General features: G+C 45.1%; 1 protein-coding gene across 1 annotated transcript in view; it reads right to left on the bottom strand.

Annotated features, from left to right (window-relative positions):
* Window positions 1–22,370, bottom strand: part of LOC148532090 (ribosomal protein S6 kinase alpha-4-like) — a 54,050-nt gene that overhangs the window by 13,403 nt on the left and 18,277 nt on the right. Inside the window, exons 4-15 of the mRNA XM_088468398.1 lie at window positions 12,964–13,079; window positions 12,746–12,853; window positions 12,433–12,513; window positions 12,208–12,311; window positions 11,918–12,062; window positions 11,628–11,789; window positions 10,937–11,056; window positions 10,638–10,771; window positions 9,284–9,377; window positions 7,441–7,611; window positions 7,167–7,358; window positions 421–580 (exon numbers count right to left, since the gene is read on the bottom strand). Of these exons, the coding sequence (XP_088324524.1) occupies window positions 421–580; window positions 7,167–7,358; window positions 7,441–7,611; window positions 9,284–9,377; window positions 10,638–10,771; window positions 10,937–11,056; window positions 11,628–11,789; window positions 11,918–12,062; window positions 12,208–12,311; window positions 12,433–12,513; window positions 12,746–12,853; window positions 12,964–13,079 (1,587 nt within the window). The remainder of the gene's footprint in view (window positions 1–420; window positions 581–7,166; window positions 7,359–7,440; window positions 7,612–9,283; window positions 9,378–10,637; window positions 10,772–10,936; window positions 11,057–11,627; window positions 11,790–11,917; window positions 12,063–12,207; window positions 12,312–12,432; window positions 12,514–12,745; window positions 12,854–12,963; window positions 13,080–22,370) is intronic.

The raw sequence follows: 22,370 nt of genomic DNA, 5'->3' as shown, positions 1-22,370 counted from the left end.
GGGTCATGAGCTAGAGTCCTGGACAGGGTATATCTGTGTGGAGTTGTCCATGTAGAAGGGAATCTTGACTGTGAGCCCTAATGGGGCAGGGACTGACGTCAATGACAAATATACTCTGTACAGCGCTATGCAATATGTTAGTGTTACATAAATAAATGATAAATAGTAATAATAATAATAAATTATATAATACTTCCATTGAGGCGAGCAAAGCAGCATTAGCATGAACACGAAGACATTAGTGTATATTTGTTTGGCTCTTCCCTCTGTTACTTTGACAGAGCTGCTTTTTGTTTGTTAAGCTGGGAGTACTCGATTTCTTTTTTTTTTTTTTTAAATGGAAGTTTAATTATACTAATACGATAGGTTTTCCTTAAATGAGCCTCATTCATACGTATGTCTTACATGATAGGGCCTCACCTTTCACCAGGTCCTTTGCTTCATCGCTCACATGATCCCAGCTCTCTCCCTCCATAACAAAGTCTCCCTCCTTGATCTTGTGAATAATGTCAGCAGCACGGCTCTGAGGAGACCCGCCCCGTTCACCTTGGAAGGGAACCTGGCCACACAGCATTGTGTACTGCAGAGAGAGAATTACATTTCACAGGACACTGCAGGGATTTCAGCAAATATCAGTCAGTTCATGGCACTTTACTGTGAACAAACATGATTACCATGCAAGTAATGCTTCCTAACTTAGCTGTTAAGTGGTCGCTAAAACTAAAATATAACTTTATACAATATAAAAAAGCATCATGTAACACAAGTAAATGTTTTCAATCCTTGGTAATCTTCATTAAAGATTAGTGGGTCAGAGTGACTTCCTGCTAACAAGCTTTCCAGACAAGCCTGGTGTGCTAAGTAGGCACATAATTGTGAACTAATTCAATCAGGGATAATCCTGAATAACAATTCTAATAAATTGTTTCTCTTTGCAGATGGCAATAGTCAAAAGAGTAATTCTTATGTTAACAGATTTGAATAATATACAGCCAATCAGAAGCATGGAGTCAGATTAAAACTTTTTCATACTTTCGCTTGTGATTGGTTGGAATGTTAAACAAATCAAGAGACATGTACACAGGTTTAATAATATTTCACCCATTTCCCACATCATAGGGAAGCCATTAGTGAATTAAACGTGGCATCTATATAATAATCGGTGATGGCATGTCTTCAGATGGACATGCTCAGTGGGAGCACCGATGGATGACACTGGACAGCAGTGCCGACACATGAATGTATTATAACTGGACAGGGCTGTGATGATCCGGTATAAGCTGGGTTCATATTAGTAGTTCACATGAATATTAATTAAACCCATAAAATGGTTATCTTCAATGTGTAGGTTCAGAGGTATAATTTCAACTACTCATTCTACAGAGATCCTAGGAAGACTGTGACATTCCCGTTGTCTGCATGTAGTATAACTGGCCAGTAAAGAGCACACTGAGTGCAAAGTTCTAAGTTCTGGCCACATCCTTGAGCCACAAATAACCATCCACTGTGCGTATAACCAGGCATACACTGGCCATCCAATACAATGCATCAAAATGGCAAATAGCAGGGCAAAAATGTTATTTGCTCTGTTGTTAAATCAGACAACAACTAGTGTGTATAGAAAACAATAGGTGCGCTTCCCAACCAGTTAATATAAATTTCAAACTGGCAGCTCCAATATGCAGGATCTGCAACCTGCTGAAAAATGTTCACAATACCAAAAAGAATTGAAGCGCTTGTTTGAAATTAGGCACACAAGTTATAAAAAGATAAAAACTCATTTCATTTCAAATACAGAGTTCAAATCAGTTCTAATGGTCTGCGTTAAAGCTCTAGATATCGATTGCATTAATATACAATAGTATTTCCACATAGTATAATATTTTCGAAGAAAAAAGAAAAACCAATAAAAAAAAAATCAAGTAAAAGGCAGTCGATTAGTTTGCTGAATGTCCTGTGCAATGGAACTTACTCTCAGGAAACAATATATCATGCGACCAATATTATTGCTATATGTCCTGAGGAAATGTCCAAAGAGCAATTGTAAATGGGTACTCCACTAAGATTATCAAGCCAAGCAATGTGTAAAATGTTTCCATACCATGTTTTGATATATATACTCGAACAGGGGCGCCACCCCATAGAGGGCGTACCCCTCCCCAAAATCCTGATTTCAGCGGGACAGTAGTGTCCTGCTATTCTACCCATGGGCCGAAGTGGCCCGCGGGTGGTCAAATCGGGAGGTTGGGGACCCCCACTGCCACAGCTGTGCGGTGGTGCCCGACCCCGGAGTAGCTGAATGGATGCTGCGCACTTGCACGCGGGCATCCATTCTGTGTCAGGAGAGGGCTGGGGGAAGCCAAGCTAGTGACAGAGTGCTGGGCTTACCCCCAGCCTGACGTTAATGGGAGGCGCGCCATGCGGGCACGCCTCCAAATAACGGCACGTAGGGGGCGTGGCCTATGGCAATTAGGTCACGCCCCATTTTAAGTCACGAGCGGCGAGTACTGGCGCTATTAACTGAGCAGGCACGTGTGCAGCGACCCCTGGAGCCGGCCCTGAGAGTGTGTATACTAGTGGTCCACCGCCCCTCAGTGGGGATGCGTACTCACCGCTCGTCAGCGGGTGTATGTACCTGTATCTGTATACAGTCTCCAGTGGGTCTTTATGAATGGTGGATTCCACTCGCCGGCTATAAGGCACGGTAAGCCGGCTGGGCTATAGGTGATGAGGTCACACTCAGGTGGATGCACCAATGTGCAATGGGCTAGTGGTAAGAATAGAAACAATGTGGCAGTTCTTTTTCACCCATCAGCGAACCAAATGTCCCAGCAAATAGAGCTACGCAAAGAACTCCTTGACGCGTTTCTCTGGGTTTGTGCGTCCCGGTTTCCTCAGTATATATCAAACATGGTATGGAAACATTTTACACATTGCTTGGCTTGATAATCTTAGCAGAGTACAGATTTGCAATTGCTCTTTGGACATATAGCAATAATATTGGACGCATGTTATATTGTTTCCTGAGAGTAAGTTCCATTGCACAGGACATTCAGCGAACTAATCGACTGCCTTTTACTTGATTTTTTATTGGTTTTTCTTTTTTCTTAGTATAATATTTTCTATGTACATTAATGCAATCGATATCTAGAGCTTTAACGCAGACCATTAGCACTGATTTGCATTTATCTGCACTAAATGAACTGTGTATTTGGAATTAAATTTGTTTTTTAATTTTTATATCTTGTGTACCTAATTTCAAATAAGAGCTTCAATTCTTTTTGGCATTGTGAACAACTATTGTGGTTCCTATTGTGGTGTCATCCTAATATTCATTTATATGGCAAGCTTGCGTCTTTTGCAAAGAGTAATATTTGACACTGGACAGATGAGGACGTTTCTTATTTAGAACAATCCATGCAGATTCCATTACCACAACCACTAGAGGACACAGCATAATACTGAAGTTATAAATAAATGAAGGTAAAGAAGGTCTGATTGTTTTCCTTTCTGATCATACAAGAGCAGGATGCACCGAGCCTGCAGTAAGGCACAAATATATACCAGCACATTTAACATTTCAAACTACACAGATAAAAGATTTCAAATATAAATGGACACTTTCAGCCTGATGTAGAGATAATCTGCACCTTGGCAAAAGATGTTACACTGCGGGAGAGCAAACTTAAAATGAGCAAACAGAGGGGGTGTCCTAGCTTAATACGAAATAGTAAAAATAGTATATGAGTATATGACCACTACATGAAAAATCAGCCTGCATTTCCCCTGCATGCACAAAGAATACATGCATTTGCACCCCTTGCATTCCAACATGGTTTGTCCAGGAGCACATTTGCTCTTTTTTTGCTTTGCTCCTGGCTCTGCCTAAGCCCCTTGTCATTATTATTGTTTAAGCATTGAAGCTCAAAAGGAACAGTGCGGTGGGTTTGGATACATACAACTCGTCGCCAAGCAGTACGTGGAAAGCAGATGCAGGGATGTCAGCAAGCGTGAAACGCTACCTAGAGCATGTTAGTCTTGTCGTCAGTACAACTGTAAACAAGATGGTAATTCATCATTCTTACAGTTGTACTGCCGGCGGGCATAAAATGCTGGAAGTACTCTTCACACATGGCGGCATCACGGCACCTACCTTCTGGGATCCACATACTGCTTGTTGACATTCTGATTGTCAACTAAAAAATTTAATTCAATGCGATGATATCCATAAGTGCATTTTGACAGTACCCTGAGTGGACTTCACTTTAGTAACCACACACAGACCACAAGGTGCAATAAATGCACAAAACTATAAGCACATGGGCAAATAATTTGCTCATCAGGATGTGGCTCAAGAATAACAAAGATAAGTACAACATGACCAAATAAGAATGTGCCGATTTGCACTGCTCTGTCCTATTTCTGTCCCACACTATGTCCTGATCCAAGCCCCATATAATAGTGAGCCCAATATTACCATGGGAGGGATGGTATGCTACACATGGGTGACCAGCAGGGTTGTTTGCCACTAATGCCTTTAACTTCATAACTGGCACACACATTGGTAGATGAACCTCACCTCTAGTAGAATAAGCACTTGGAATGCACTGAAGGTGCCCTAGGAACCACTATATTTGGTATACAAGCACAAATGGAAACCAAGAGACCTCAATTTACAGTAAGTCGTTTTTGCAGGTCATCCAAATGCCACAGTCACGCAGTCCTCTCCTCCTTCTCCTCTCTGGCTTATTGAAGATCTTTCACTCCTTACTCTTTGGCAAGGCATGCTTCCTGTAATCTATTCACTCATCATACTGTTCATATTTTGAAAGAGTAATAAAAATGACACATTGTGATCCCTCTTTATTTTGCCACATCCCTTCTAGTTATGTTACTCCAACTTCATCATGCCAGGTCCATAAAACAAAATACATCATGCCCAGTGTATAATACAGTCTCCATTCCAATGCACATATGTTCTATTGCACAGGTTCTCAAACTCAGTCCTCAGGACCCCAAACAGTGCATATGTTCCATATTTCTTCACAAAATCATAAGTGGAATAATTAGCTCCACCTGTAAATCTTCTAAAATGTGTCAGTGAGTAATGAATATACCTGTGCACCTGCTGGGTGACCCGGAAAACGTGACCTGTGTGGGGTCCTGAGGACCGAGTTTGAGAACCACTGCCCTATTGTCTACAATAATTGACCTTTACCATCTTGTTTGGTATTCCTTTACCCTTTTTCCAATATCCCCACTAATCCAGCTTCACTTACACCATCCCCCCCCCCCCCCATCCCATCTTGTGTGTCTCTACCCTTCCCTCCTAATACGGCCCCTCATACATTTAGGGAAAGGGGTGCAGACAAAATGGCCTCTGAAGTACACTAAACACTAATGAGGATGTATATTGCCCATATAGTGTAACCCCTAGAAATCTGTTCTATGAAAATAAGGATCCAACAACATGTACGAAGCTCACAAAGCGTTGTGGGCAGTGAAACTTCCTACTGAGAGTGTCCGGCCTTTCCTGGCTCCCAATCACCATAGAGCACAAAGACTGGAACAAACTACATAAGCGCATATGAAGCCACCGGGGACCTATAAAGTGCTGTATGCAGTGCATCCCACACGCTGACCTCACCTAGCCTCCTCCAGCTCCCATACACCTAAGAGCACAGAAACTGGGGACAGCAGCGTGAAGAGGACATCGGAAGGCAGGGAAAGCGTAGGGCAGGAAGGCAATCCTGCCTGACTGTGTTATTTACTACACAAACCCGGCTTCACACAAATATTCACATAAGAGCATAAACATTGCTACCAAAAAGCAGCTAGTTCATTTTATCTCTGGAAACAACTTACTATATATTTGCATTTATATTATTGTTACATTTTGTCTTACTAACCAAGAGCTACCACAAAGTTGCTAAACAGCAACTAGCAAATTGGCTTTTAAAACACTTTTTTTCCCCTCTCCTTATTCTTTTTCATTTATAATTTATTTTATATACTTTAATGTTCTCTATGACTGCCCAATTTTATTGCTACAATTACAACAAAGAGCCCGCATACCTGAGCACATTCTGCTCTTCTTAACCAAGAGCTAGCACAATGTTGCTGACCAGTGGCTTTTAAAACACATTCTCCCCCCACCCCCCACAGACCTTGAAGTGTTCTAGGTTTTCCCTATTGTATTGCTACAGTCTATAAATTACACACAGCGCTCATATACTTTTGACCAAATTAAAATCCTTTACTTGAGCGGCTTTATACAGCGCGGGTCTTATATATATATATATATATAATTTATTTTTTTTATTAGATCACAAAGGAGCATCAATAACTGTTCGGCTTGTTTCATACTGGCTGAGAGGTAGAAGTAGAATCTAGTACAGTGCGGAACCATTGGAAGCAGTCAGGGTCTGTGGCGGTTACAGCAAATGGCGCACAGACAGCAAGTACAGTATGTTTTCAGTTTCTATTGTACACACAAGAATATGGATGTTGCAGGCTTTCTATCACTGTCTGAGCAGCTTATTGAACATAAATGTTCCTGGCGACAGCTTGTGTACCCATCACTTTCTGCTATGGTTCTGGCAATAGTGGCAGATGGCTGTGGGAAGTGATCATATGATGACTCGTTGGGGAATTAGGTCATCACAGTACACTATGTATTTTTCATATTCTCAAAACAAAAAAAAGGTCTGAAATCATCTGGCAACAATTATAACTATATTTTAAAGGTGATAAAATTGAAAGAACACATTTAGATCCTGAATTGGAGTTGGATGCAAGAGCATGTGTAAATACGCTTTCCAACTGCACGTGCGCAAATAAGCAGCCATATTTAGTGTAAGACAGTGCTAGCAACCCTTACACCTGGAGAGGTGTATGGGGACAGGCAGGCGTGCAGCACAGTAGTGGTGTGGAGACACAAGTCGAACATGACCCTTAGAGTTATGTCTGATTGTAACTCAAATCAATCTTTAAGATGCCTTTTCATAGGACTGGTGCAAGCTTTCAAGATGATGTTAAATTTTTACACTAGACATTAGATTTTAAGTTGGACCTCTCTTCAAAATACACTTTTTAAGTAATTATACAGATGCATTTTTGCGTGCTATTAATAGAGTAAACTGCAAGTAGGCAATAAGAAAACTTACCATAATTACCCCAAGGCTCCATAAATCACATGACTCATCATAACCCTGGTGAGAGAGCAGTTCTGGGGCAGCATAGTGCAGTGTAAAGCAAGGTGTATGAAGTGGGCGTGTCCCTGGAGGGCGGAGCTTGGCAAATCCAAAGTCTATCACCTTGAGAACCGCATCTTCGCCAGGGGATGAAAGGAGAAGATTCTGCATGAAGAAGAGCCTATTGTAAGTAATACATTTAGGACATGTAGATATCGCCTCTCCCTAGTTTCTCATACACCCTCACCTCAGGTTTAAGGTCTCTGTGCACTACTCCAGCTTCATGCATGTGACAAACGGCGCTCACAAGACTGCGCATCAGACCGCTTGCCTCTACCTCGCTAAATCGAGACTGTTTCTTTATACGATCCAGCAACTCCCCACCATCCAGGAGCTCCATCACAATATATGAATGATACTGCCACGCAGAAATGATAGATTTTATGGAACAAATAAAGTGGCACAGACAAAGCAATACATGTAATCCAGGCAAATAAATCATGCTTAAGGTTAATGTTACATTGGCATTTTATAATACTGTCATCATCCAGAAATGAACAGCATCCCGAAGCTGTGAAACACAGCACTAAGGAGGAAAACACTGTAGTGCTTCTTCTCATGTGACCAGGAAAGTCACTGTCACTTCATAGGCAGCACACTGCTGGCTGGGCAAGCCTGGCATTCCAACATGTAGATGTGACATTACCTTTAGTAGATATCTGCCATACATCTGGCTTCAAAGTACCATTGTTTCTATTGTGTTTAAAGGGTTCTGCAAAACCACCAATAAATCTAGGTAGGGCTAAGACCTTGTTTATCTCATTAGAAAAGCATATGGAGAAAGAGAACCTGTAAGCCTCCAAACAAATTATGCAACAAGTTGCAAGCTGGCAGAGGCAAGTGTGATCGTGTGCCAAGGGTACACAAAGGGGGGACCCTGATTCAGAGATAGACGCGAACGCTGTCGCTGCGTGAAAATAAGCAAATGTTGCAGTCGCCGGGATTTGTATTGGGATGCCCACCGGCGGCTTCGCAAATTAAAGCGACTGTGTACAAAGCATCGGCCGCAGATCATTCGATTATTGTTCTTCTTAGTAACCCTATGGTCATGCAGAATGGCCACCTGAACTGAGACGCTAGAGCCATTTTGAATACATAAGGTATTGCGATTCCAGTTGGTGGCGCACCCCTGAAATGGTCGCAAAACGCACACATGCTTTTGAGCTGCCACTCCCACGTTACTTTCCCCAAAAGGTCTATGTCTGTCAACCACTTTGAAAATAATTCCTCACTGCGACCGCCATCACAAGACCAGCGCGGCACATGCGCAGTGCGGCTCAGACGAATGCGCAATAGACAAGACATTGGCCGGTTGCAAATAAATCTACACTGCGTCTACTTCTGAATCAGGCCCATATATAGTTGTTAGCAGGAGCTGCTAAGATGGCAGACAGTGGGTCTCATTCAGACCCGGTCGCAAGCGCTGATGCGCTCGGAACCTGGTCGATGGTCCCCACAGAGCATGCGCACGACGGAGCCGGCTCCGTCGTTCGCATGTGCGAGACCCGGCTAGCGACGGGCACTACGTCGCTATGGTCTCCTAGCAGACGGGGCGAGCTGTCGATATTGAGTGACAGCTCGCCCCATTTGCTGGGCGGGCCAGGGGCGTGCCCGGCCAAACGGAGGCGTTCCGGTCGGAACGCTTGCCGTTTGGAGGCAGCCCCACTGACATCATTGATGATGTCAGTGGGGAACTTCCTGCTCAAACAGAGCAGGAAGTTCCCTGGGGCTTACGAGAGCCCAGACCCAACCTTAGGGTCTGGTCGTAAGCCCCGATGGTCGCGATGGTGATGACCATCGCGACCATCACCCTGGTCGGTCGCTAGAGCTGTGGGTGGTAACCCACAGCCTAGCGTTCGACCAGAAGGCGGCACTTAAAAAAGTAAGTGGCCGCCCTCATTCAGAGCGATCGCTTGCAGCAAGCGATCGACTCTGAATGAGGTCCAGAGTCTCCAATAGAGAACAAACATATAGGAATAATACAATTAAAATGTGGACAGGGGAAATTAATTCTTCTAGAGAAGTCACACCTGGTCGTGTAGGACATCATGAAGAGTCACAATGTTGGGGTGTCCCTGACATAACTTCAAAGCAGCCACTTCTCGCTGAGTGTTTGCCTCCATCCTGAGAAAAAGGAGATATGTGACTTACTAGCTGAGCCAAAGTGTAAGGCCATCATGTAATGTTACAAATGTGTACGTAGCAGTATGACAGGACTACCAACAACAAAAATAAGCATTGGTCATACTATTATCAGCACCTGATACATGTAATGGTCCCACATCACTCACCTCCAAGACTAGCAACTAACCTCTTACTAACAAGCCCCTGGACACCTCCCAGCTACAAGGTGAGCGGTTAGTGTATGAAGTACAACAGTATGGACTGTTACATGCATCACAACCCCAGCACACAAACCAAATGATGCACACTCGGTAAGCATTCGTTTGTTTTTCTTTTTTGTTTTTATCTTAATGTCATAAAACTCTCCCAATAACATTCCTATTTTATTTTAGATTAAGGTGTGTATTCAATAAGATAGTTGACTATAACCCATTTACCTAGCCAAAATGTAGCCATTATTCCCTATGGAATCGGTACGACATACCGCCAGACCTAAGCCCGGCAGATGAAATACCGATGCCGTAAGTCGCGGTAGATGAAGATCCAGACGGCGCCTGGTAAGTATCCAAACCTTCCCCTCTCCCCCCCTAACCCTCCCTTAGGGGTGCCTAACTGTAACCTCCCCCCTAGTGCCTAACCCTAACCTCCCCCCAGGGGCATCTAACCTAACCACCGCTCCCTAAATCTAACCCTCCCGGGAGGGGGGGGGGTGCCTAACCTTAATCTCCCCCTGGGGGTGCCTGACCCTAAACCCACCTTCCCCTAGCCTAATCCTAACTCTCCCGGGAGGGGTGCTCAACCCTAAGTCCCCCCGGGAGTCCCTAAATGTACATCCTTCCTCGCTGCTGCTAAGAGGTCTCGACGCCCGGCATACCGAATATAGGTAAGCCGGGCGGGATTTCAGTGGTGGTTTCCAGGCCACAGTAGTAACATGAGGAGCTGTTCAGGTGAAGACATGTGACGAGTGGCATTATATTGCAAACACTAATCTGCACCCCTTCCCTTAGTGCCTAACACTACCCCACATAGCCTTAACCTAACCTCCCCCTTGTGCCTAACCCTAACCCTCTAGTCCCGCAGCCTAAGTTTAATTTCCACATTCTGAGGATGTCGAAATATGTTACCTAACGACATTTCAACAAGGTTGATATTATAACCGTAGACCATATGACTGCATCCCGATGCATCTTTATAGAAGAACTTAGAAGACAGAAGGAAATGTTTAACCTGAATCTGATGTGAAAAGGAGGCTCGGCTTACCGCTTACTCAGTATTTTCACAGAGTATTCTTTCTTGCTTTGCCGATGCCGACATTTTCTACAGACAGAGAAACTCCCAGATCCCAGAGCTGGCTCCTGCAGATCCATCTCATACTGCTGGAAGAATGGCGAGTCCTAGGGGCGAAACGAACAGACTGATACTGTAAATGGACAGAGAAGCCACAAGAATTATGTGATGGTGACAGAGTTCATGCAGAGCTGGGAAGCAGAATAAAATAACACTGTCTAAATGTGAATGAATAGTAAAACAAAATTCACATATTGGATGGATGAATTTACCTTCATTGCAGCGCTTAGAGCCAGTGTGGGGCTTCCAGGTTTGTCAGCAGATGGAGCAGCCATATCTGTCATTATAGCATTCACCCCAAATAGTACAGAGGGAGCCACAAAGGAGTAACCCTGAGTCATGAGAGAGGGTAACAAATACAGAACACTCATGTGAGGAAAGAGTAGCTGCAGCATTAGAATCTTGTAAGAATACTCCTAAGATATACAGGAAGCCTGTTGTATGATCAATAAAAATGTATTGCTGTTCTGATCTAATACGCATATCAATATATTAGGCACAATGCATAGTTGAACACAAGTTGCCGTAATTGCTCCTGCACTGCGTTCAGGGAACTAAATGCCCATACAGTGTTGAACATATATCTGCAGCCTTACCACCCCTATCCCTACTCTTGGTTTCATAGCTGCCATCATCACAAGTCAGCACTTCCACCATGCCCATGTGCAATGCACACCATGCACCCACTATGGATACACCCATACATGTCTCATTGGTTTCCAGCAAATTGTCTATTATTACAGCCCCCAAATGACATCCTCAATTACACTTAAATGATGAGCACAATGCACACAAAATAGGCTTACTGGAAGAGAAAACTAGGTATGAGAAGAAACAGAACATTATGGCACACATTTTACAGGAATGAAAGATGAAGCACGTGGAATTAGAGTGGGGCAAGACCTGGAATATACGAGCTCCAGAAGGTGGTGTTGCAGCTGGAGAGTACACAGGATCCAGACTGGTAAATTCATCTGAAAAATTACTGACATCCGTCTCACTGCGGATAGAGGGGCGGAATGGAGGAGTGACTTTTCGGAGAGCCATAGATTCCCAGTCTAGGCCCTGCAACAGAAACAAATATAAAAGTGGGGTTACAACCCATCCACATCGGGCAGTGGAAAGGAGGAGACTGCTTTCAGAGTGATCACTATAATCCAGACCCTGTGAAACACAGCCTGGTAGTGCTTTACCCTATAGAAAGGATGTTCCTTTATTTGGGAAGCACCTTCTGCTCCAAGTCGTTTTTTTGGATCCTTGCGCAGTAGCTTTTGAAGAAGATCTCGAGCCTCCAAACTTAAAGAGGAGGAATATGAGGGCTCCATCTTCAAGATCCGCCTGTAGCAAAAATGGTTCTCAATTGTATTCAACATTCTTACCCCTCCTTCACTCCTCTAACATCACAAGTCTATTTACTTTGTGATTTTCTAGATGTCATTTTTTGCTATTATTATTAACTTTATGTTTTTTTTTATCCTCTCACCTGGAAACCTCACTCTGTGTGTTCTTTTCTCCCTCCAGCGTGAACGGCGACGCTCCTGTCAGCAGTTCATAAATGAGGATTCCCAAACTCCACCAATCCACAGACTGCATTAGAAGACAAACCCCCCCAAAAATCTTATCTTACACAAAACTTCTAAAAATGGAAATCCAACTAAAATCGCAATTTTTTTTTTTAAGATAAGAACACCCATGAAAACTCACTCACTTTGCCGTGACCTCCCTGTCCTCGTATTATCTCCGGTGCCATATATTCAGTTGTGCCACAGAAGGAATACGTGCGCTCACACTGCATAACATAGACAAGGGGACAATAAATAAACGTAATACAAAAAATAAAAAAATGCATTGTACAGTACTTCCAATAAAGGAGGTAATAAAACACCAGTTATGATCTCTCTTTTTATATAATTATGTCTTTATGTACTGTATACTTATATTTTGTCTCATACAAAATATATGTAATTTTACAATAGCTACTATAGAAACCCTAATAATAATAATAAGTGTATACATCTTACCTCTTCAGCCATAAACTCCTTGCTCAGGCCAAAGTCAGTCAGCACCACATGACCATCACTGTCCAATAAGATGTTCTCAAGCTTAATGTCACGGTATACAATGCCCAACTGAAGAGGAGAGGTGTGAGAAGCCATTGAGTAGAGCATAAAATATAAGGAAGTATTCATATGGACTGTCAATGGGGTTTCCTGCATAAAGCAAGGTGGACCGTTCTTACCTTGTGTAGGTGCTCAAGAGCCAGAATAACTTCTCCAGAATAAAACCGTACAGCGTCTTCAGAAAAGTTATCCCGCTGGTAGAGGTGAGTGAAAAGCTCTCCGCCACTAACGTAGTCTAGTAGGATACAAGAAGGAAAATGATAATGGTAAATTCATTATAAAATATCTTAAAAAAAGGGCCAGTCATGATAATTGTGTCTCAAAGTACTGAAAACTCTGCAGCTTTCATTAAATGATATTTTTGCTGTTGATCTATAAAATTTTTTTTTTTTTTTTACACAAGCCCCGCTCCACAGGATAATCCTGAGGAGCATCTGCTTGGGAACATCACATAGTCAGCAGCCTTGCTGTATGATGCTCATCAGTGATCACACCATTGTAGTGTAGGGAGGACCCGTGATTAGTGGCAAAAAATGATTATAATACACTCACAGACTCTGTGACTCAGAGTTAACTTAGCTGGAGACACATTTGTCCAATTCTCATCCAATCCAACCTCCAACCTACCAGTTGGTCAGGCATTGGTAGAGTGTGCACACTGGTCTTGTCAATTGAAAAATCTATTGAAAAATCAGGAGAGCAGATCGCCAATAATCCGACCAATGTGAGCTCCTGCGACTGGCTTGTCCAATTCTCCTTCCCATTGATCCCTGTGAGTGGCAGCCGATCTGCTAAAGATTGGAAGTGTGCGCATGGTGACACATTCCTTTCGTCAGATGTTTTCAGCAGATGTAGATTGGAGATTTGCTGCAAATTTGACAGGTATACACTGGTGTTGTATCTGTGACCTAAGTCTCCAATGGGATTGTATCAACAATCAGGATGGGAGATGGATCCCCGAAGGATTGGACAAATGTGTACCCAGTTTAACAGTGACAATATTATCCAATGCAGGGGAGGTGTGCGGACAGCACAGGGGTGGGGAGGCGCAGAGGAAGGGAGGAAATGACTGTCAGAACTGATCATTTACCCCCCCCCCTCCCGTGTGATAATGCCTAGGGCCCCTAATCTGAAACTACCCCTAATGTTTAATTTTATTTTTAACTCCCCCCATGCAGGACATGCCTGCTCCCTGGCACACTTCATGACTGAGGGGAAGGGGTGCTGAAATGCACGTGCTCCGGGCGCCATTGCTACACGCTACACCTTTGGTTACAGGAGGAGAGCATGATCGGGGTAATGTATATGAACTTTGACCCGTGGACGCTGCCCAGAACATTGACCTGGGGAGTCTGTTCTGGGCCTTCCACTGGATGGATTTGGATGACATCACATAATAAAACTTAGTAACTTGAAGATTTAAACCCGGGCAACACCGGGTACTTCAGCTAGTAACCTATGAAAATAGAGCTTATAAGGAAGCATATAATTTGATCACTGCAGAAAGTAGGGAGTACTGTTATAAACTTTGCGATCAGTATAAGGAGGCAATCCAATTAGGTGCGAGTTTACAAAAGAGTTTGTTTTATGAAATTCATAGTGCGAGTTCACCGTGAGAACTGCTGGCACAAGTCAACTCGCACCTAATTAGATTGCTCCCGAAGAGTTTTTATCAAACTGTTTTATTTGTATTCATGGCTGAATTTTTTATGCACATCCCCAGGGCTCTGGATTTTGTGTATCCAGTAAAACTTTATAAATCAAATCAATTGCTTTATGCATCACCTTAATACAGCATTCAACATGTGGCTCTCCATCTGCTGTGGAACTACACATCACAGCATTGCCTAACAAGTTAAGCATTCCCCAATTGCAAAACAGTGGCAGGGACATACTGAAATTCGGTCTCGGCATCATGTATACGAGTGCCATAGGCGTACAGGAAAAAAGGGGCATGGCCTTGCACCACGCCCCATCTTATTATTCCGCCCGAGAAGAGGCGGAACTGATTGGCCAGGCATTCAGATGACCAATTGGCCCATGAGACCATTGGCTCTTTTGGTATTTGACAGAAGTGCCAGATGGTCAGTCCAGCTTTGTATGTGCAGTTCCTCAGCAGCTGGAGCACAGCATGAGGAATACCTGTCTTAATGCTTTTAAGTAAATATTGTCTATTTATATTCTGTTGTGTATCTTTAAGAAGAGACCCTGCCCAGACTCCAAACACCCTCTATGCTGAAGCAATAGCCACACCAGATTTAAGTACTGTTACAGAAAATAGATAAAAGTTTATGAAAGTATCTTTCCATTTTCTATCCGTAGGATTCTCCAGTGGACCTCCAACGTCTAGTGCGGTGATTTTTAACCTTTTTCAACTCGAGGCACATTATGCAAGATTTTAAAATTGCCTAGGCACACCTTCCGGCGACACGGCGTGCGCGACCTATGATAAAACAGACATATTGGCTCCCACATAAAATAACAAACCCATTGGCCTCCACAGGAATAACACGCTACATTGGCAGCCACAGGAATAAAATACACCCACATACATTGGCCCCCAGAGAAAAAAAAATAAATACTGGCTGGCCCCCAAAGGAAAAAAAAAAAAACCCACATTACTCCCCTCCAAAAACAAATCACACTGACTCCCACATAAAAAAATAAATTCAAATTTTTCAGGACCTACCTGTCCCTCATCCGTAGGGGTGCACACAGTGCTGAGCTGTCAACAGTGTCCGGGTGAGAGGGCTGCATGGATGACTGGCGGGCGAGAGGGAAGGGCTGGCTAGCTGGATGACTGGCGGGCGAGAGGGAAGGGCTGGCTGGCGGGATGACTGGCGGGAGGGAGGGAAGGGCTGGCTGGGTGACTGGCTTTGGCTGGCAGGATGGGTGACCGGCGGGCGGGAGGGAAGGGCTGGGCGACTGGCTTTGGCTGGTGAGAGGGAAGGGCTGGGTGACTGGCAGGCGGCCAGGCAGAGAGGCAACTCGGCCTGCACGACCTGTGATGTCACGCCGCCGCATCTAGGCACGGCCCAGGCACAGATGAGCATCCCAGGAGGAGCTCAGCGGCAGCGCTGCCCGGTCCGTTCTATAATGTGACCGTCTGCTCTCGCAACAGGGCGCACAGTGCTTGAAAACCGCTGGTGTAGTGGAATATTTATTTTTGTAGACAAACTGCAATTTTAGGCACTGATCACCAATTCAAATCTTCTCATCCTAAAGCATACAAATGGTTAAGTCTCTTACGATTAAACTGGCATCTGTCCATCTGTTCCCATTCTTTATTAATGAGATCTTGAATAACCTGGTTTACTAGAAACATTCTGCTTCATCTTTGATGATCCACAGAAAGGGAATATTGGAGAGAGGCTGAGGGATTACCTATCACCATGGTTTTGCTAATATGTGTTATTACAACATTCAGAACATCAGGATTAAATGACCTAGGATCTTTCCCGATCTCTCCTGACTCATTGCTAGATGACAATCAAGTTCAATAAGAGAACCCAGGGATCAGGCTGTACATCATCTATGTACACACCTATACTGTATATAAACTTGGCGTCATCTACCCTGTAAATTATATAAATCCTCCTTAGTGGCAAACTTAGCCTGCGCTGACTTCACCCCCTCAATGAATTAATAGTTTATTTTTTTCAGTCGTTGTTTCTATATGTTGAAAATTACAACCCACACAAATCCCCTTCATAATCTTTAGCTAAAGGTTTATCGCATGCTCCTCTAACACACTTTTACCTGTCATGTCTTCATCAGGCTCTAAAAGCTTGCAAGACAGTACCACAGGAAAGGGCTTTCCCAGGCAGGGTGCTTTTTGGTTTAATGAAAGTGGGCTCAGGCTTCATGTTGCTACTGCAGTGCCTAGCTGAGTTCCTCAGCGTTGTACATCTTCCCTGCTAGATAGTGCAGAGTGTGACACAAAAATATCATTATGTAGGCACTGGTGACCTCCTGGCGCAATTCCTACACTGCGTTTGCTACTTATGAGCAGAAATTAGTGTCCCCAGGGAGCCACAACTGTCGCTACTTATAATTCCGGAGGTATGTCACAGACGCCATCGGGTCTCACTGGGAACAAGTATACTGTGTAGCTAGGAAATAACATACTCTACACTAACACTATACACATTCGCCTCACTCAGCTGATAGACAAGAAAATGACACCAAAGGGAAAAAGGAGTGACATTATATACCTTCCGGGGAAATGTATTTTTCTATCACAGCTGACGAAGGAGGTGTAACCAATACATTTATGTTTCAGCACAGAAAATACTTGATAAAGAATACCACTGTATAGAGCCCATCATTTTTACACATTCATAATATATTTAAAGAGATAAGAAAAACATAACCTATACGTCACTTCAGTAATTAGCAACATGCAAGAGCATGTCTTATCATGGAATACACATTTTCATTGTACCATTTTTTATATGTCTGGCAATGTGACCCGGAGTCAAAAACAAATGTACTTCTGACACAGGACACTTATTTGTGTTCAAATAAATAAAAGGTTCACTCTAATAAAAAGGGGATTTTTGGTTACTTACTGCTGAATCCTTTTCTCTGAATCAGGCTGGGGGACACTGCGAGCATGGGCGTTGTAGGTTGGGGCTGGAGCTGGCACTTAATAAAACTGTAGCTTTAAATCCTATGCTCCTCCCCCCTGCAATCCCACAATTCCAGTACTTCTTTTAAAGGGTCCGGAGAGGAGTAGCATTAACCCCATGAAACGGTTTGGAACAACCAAACAAACCAGTATGGAAAAGACTGGTCAAGAACCAAAGACCTCGCACGACTGAGCGTGAGGGAGGGCTGGCAGTGTCCCCCAGCCTGATTCAGAGAAAAGGATGCAACGGTAAGTAACCAAAAATCCCCTTTTCTCCTTCATAAAGGCTGGGGGACACTGGACCATGGGACGTTCAAAAGCCACCCCTGGGGGAGGGAATGCTCAAGCTGCCTGACCGGAGAACTGTATACCCCAAAGTGGGTGCCGCCGGAGGCAAAAAAACATGAAACATAAATAATATGAGATATGGTAAGAACTTACTCTTGTTATCTCTATTTCTACGAAGTGCATAGGATTCCACAGGATACCTTGGGGTATAGGTGATGTCATCAGGCATCATAGAGTGAAGCTTTCAGCCTCCCAGGATGCACTGGGATCCCCTTCCTATACCCCACCCCCGAACAAAGGCAAATCCGTTACGTAACAAGCCTCTGGCCGGAGGAGGAGGAGAGGAAAGAGAGAGAAGAAAGATCTGGAACACACAAGAATCACATTCTCACCAGAAGGAGACGGATAAACTGGTGACCAGATGAAAGCCCATCTGCAGTACAGGTGCGACAGGCCGGGAGTCCTGTGGAACCCTATGGATTTCATAGAAATAGAGATAACAAGGGCAAGTTCTTACAATATCTCTTATTTTCTACATCAGGGTCCCTTGGGGATGTCCCAAAGCAGTATCCTTTAAGGGTGGGGACGCTCCTGTGCTGAAAGGAGAATCCGCCACCTGAAGGAAGCATCCTGAGAGGCAAAGGTGTCAAATGCATAATACCTCACAAAAGTATGGACAGAAGACCAAGTGGCAGCCTTACACAGCTGAGGCACCATGTCGAGTTGCCCACGAAGGACCCACAGACCTAGTGGAATGAGCCCTAATAGAGGATGGAACAGAAGGGCCTTCATGACTGTAAGCCTCAGAAATCGCCATGTAAATCCATCCTGCCAAAGTTTGCTTAGTGGCAGGCCAACCCTTCTTACGAAAGCCATAGAGAATAAACAAAGAGTCCAACTTTCTAAAAGAATTGGTGCGGTCAACATAAATCCTTAGAGCCCGCACCACATCAAAAGGTGGCCTCGCCAACCGAAAGGTCTGCTGAATTAAAGGCCGGCACTATAATTTCCTCGTTTATGTGGAAACTAGATACCACCTCGGGAGGAAACTAGGGCGGGTGCGATGTACCGCCCTGTCCCTATGAAAAATGAGAAAGGGAGGCCGGCATGAGAGAGCCCCCAAGGAATACAGTCTTAGTTGTAAGCCATTTCAAATCCCCTGAGCCCAGTGGTTCAAATGGCGGACCTTGGAGAGCCCCTAGGACCATAGCCAGATGCCAAGGAGCCACAGGTGGAACAAAGGGAGGCGGAATATGAAGTACACCCTGCATAAAGGTGCAGACATCAGGAAGAGTAACAATCCTACACTGAAACCACACTGACAGGGCAGAAACCTGCACCTTCAGAGAAGCAAGGCGAAGACCGTGATCTAAGCCCGCCTGTAGGAAAGCCAACATTCTGGATATTCGGAACACCTGATGATCATAGCCTCTAGGGCGACACCACTCAAAGAAAGTATGCCATACTCAATGGTAAATTCTTGCTGACGTAGGCTTCCAAGCTCTTAGCAAGGTGTTAACTACAGAGGTGGAAAAACCTCTGGACCTTAAAGGGCTGTCTCAACAGCCACGCCGTCAAAGACAGACAACTCAGGTCCAGGTAAAGACAAGGACCCTGTGACAACAGGTCCAGACGTAGAAACAACCTCATTGGAGCGTCTACGGAGAGACCCAGAAGGTCTGAGAACCAGTGACGTCTGGGCCACTCCGGAGCTATCAAGAGTAGTGTTCCGTCTCCTTATTTGAATTTTCAGATTATCCGAGGAAGAAGGGAGAACGGAGGGAAGAGATACGCAAACTGGAAGGTCCACGGGACCGACAGAGCGTCTACCAGAAGTGCCTCCTTGTCTCTTGTTTTTGACCCGTACACAGGCAGTTTGTTGTTGTGTCGGGAGGCCATGAGGTCTATCTCTGGATGGCCCCACTTGTCCAATAGAAGTTGAAAGGTAATAAATGGACTTAAGACATATCAACGTTGCGATCCATAGCATCCTTTAAAGGAGGACATGGAGGGCATGAGCAATGTAGCACTTCTCACTAGGCGTGTCACATGAGAATCCACTTGCGGAGGAGATTCCCACTTAGAAAAATAATTATCCGCAAAGGGGTATGCAAAAGCCAAACGTTTTTTGATGCTGGTACCTTTTACCCGGATTTTTCCACGCCTCCTCTAAATGATCCACAAGCTGACCAGAATGAGGAAAAACAGTGGCATCACCCTTAACATCCTTAAAGAAGGCATATTTGGATCTGGTCACGGGGGGGGGGGGGATCGTCATCCTCAATAATCAAGGCCGTATGGACTGCACGTATAAGGCCAGGTATATAGACCTTAGACTCAGTCTCTTTAGTACAGAGGGGCTCCTGTTCAGAAAGGTGAAAAATTTCACAGTCATCAGACGACACATCATCCTCATCATACTGAGCTGTCTGAGACGGCAAAGGTCGCTTATGCGGCTGCAATGATGACTCTCCCTGTAAAACATCCGACAGGTGTTGCACCATAGTGGACAAGAAATTAACCCACGCAGGCTCTTGCGAGACCCGGGGAGGCAAAAGCGGGAGACCCTGGGGTACCAACAACTGTCTGGGGAACCCCTGCATGGGCGACAACACCATTGACTGCTGTGAAAACCCCAACTGGGGGAACGCAGGAAGTGTCACTAGCTGGCCCACAAGGGTTGTAAGTGCCTTAGCAAAACAAGCCCAGGGCGGTTCCTGCACAGGCGCAGTGACAGAAATCGGGCGTGATATTAGATAACACGCCTTACACAACTAGTCAGAGTTTCCATCACCCCCCACTAATGAATGGTACATTACATGTGGTACACTTTAGCTGAAGAGGAAAAATCACGTTCACCGTCAGACATGAGTGAAACGGAGCTGTATGTGACACACCTCACAGACAAATGTTTGTATAGTGAGGCAATAAACACCCTGCAACACCGCATCGCAAGGGCTTTAGCAGAGAAGAATAGGGATAGTAAAATGGCTGACAGTCAGAAGTGAAAGTACAGGCAGCAGCGCTAGCATTAAGTCACATACAATGCAGACTAAACCCTGCACTATCAGCGCTGTCATCAACTACACAGAGCGGAGGAGAGGTATGCAGGGGAACCCGGACCGCGATGCCGCCGATGATCACCGTCCAGCAGCGCTTGCCAAGTCACTTGGAAGATGGCCGACGAGGAGTAGAGAGGAGGTGGGCCCGGGGGAGGAGCGCTCACACTGAGACCAGTCCGCAATGGAGAGGCACTGTGCAGCGTGGGAGGAGCCGGCTGTATACAGGGAAGACGAGCTCCCCTGGCATGCAATTAACCCCCAGGACGCCGGACGTTTTCCGCACAGCCGCAGCCCGCTGTCCCAGGGGCATAGTGGAAGCGCAGGTTAATACCTGGCTCCACGCTGCAGCCAGTCCCCAGGGAGCCCCCTGCCTGGGGACTTAGAACTGTGTTGTCCGGCGGGGACCCTCCGCGGGACCCCGCCGCTTACCTGTCCCCCTTGGATCCGGCCACAGTCCAGGCATCCGGGGTCACCACTAGCTGTGACCCCAGATACCTACCAGCATCCCCGGATCGGTACCGGTGTTCTGGTACCGGCGGGTTGTAGGAGTGACAGCATGGATGTCAGTACTGACTGTCCATGCTGTACAACTCAAATGTGCAGCCACAGCTGCATGAAGAAAACTTCAGGGGCCATAACAGCCCCCCTCTATTACATGTGCTAGGACTCCAAGCCGAGCTCCTTCGAAAAATTATTTGCCTTGGCTGGGGGCGGGATATAGGAGGGGGACCCCAGTGCATCCTGGGAGGCTGAAAGCTTGACTCTATGGTGCCCAATGCCTGACGACATCACCTATACCCCAAGGTATCCTGTGGATACCCTATGGACCCTGATGTAGAAATTAGCAAATGTGCGGACAGGGGACCAAAATTTCCACAGAGTGGACCTGTGCTTCTGAAGTCCTGCGTCGTGTTTCCCAAGAGTTTGCTGCTGCCCTAGCGGAAGGCGCCGACACCCTGCCTGGTGGCGGTCAACGCATCCCAGAATAGGCTGAGTAAGGACTGAGCTAATCCAACACGTAAGGGTCTGCTGAGTAGCCAGCCAGCCATGTTCCAAAGCATCATAAAGAACCAGCAGAGAACAGTGCGGAGTACCAAAGAAGACGCGTCCAAGGAAATCTGCAGAGCCAGATCATCCCAGTCCCGGGAATTCACCAAAGGAGGAAGAACCGGAAGGACAATATCCGAAACCAGTGTTGGCTGGAATTGTAAACATGTCCGGAGAACCGCACCTGGAAGAAGAGCAACTACGTAACTATGCAGAGGTAAGGCAATAGTCATAAGAAAGAACAGCTTCCAAGCAACGGACTGAAGATCCATTGCATGCCCCGACTCCAATGGAGTCTGTGTGAGAGCCCAGGAGACTAGATTAAGAATCCACGGCTCCACCTGTGGATGAAAAGGTGGCAAATACGCAGCACACTGTGCAAAAACGGTTTGGACCTCTGGAAGCTGGAAAGAAAATTACAGGGCCAAACTCTGGAACGTCACGAGCTTTGCAAATAAAAGTAGATAAAGCTACCTATAAGGGCTGCTTAGCAGCCCAT

The sequence above is a fragment of the Taudactylus pleione genome, unplaced genomic scaffold (genome assembly GCF_031769625.1).
Source record: "Taudactylus pleione unplaced genomic scaffold, aTauple2 ptg000085l, whole genome shotgun sequence".
In the NCBI taxonomy this organism is placed as follows: domain Eukaryota; kingdom Metazoa; phylum Chordata; class Amphibia; order Anura; family Myobatrachidae; genus Taudactylus; species Taudactylus pleione.
This window is presented reverse-complemented; position numbering and strand designations above follow the sequence as displayed.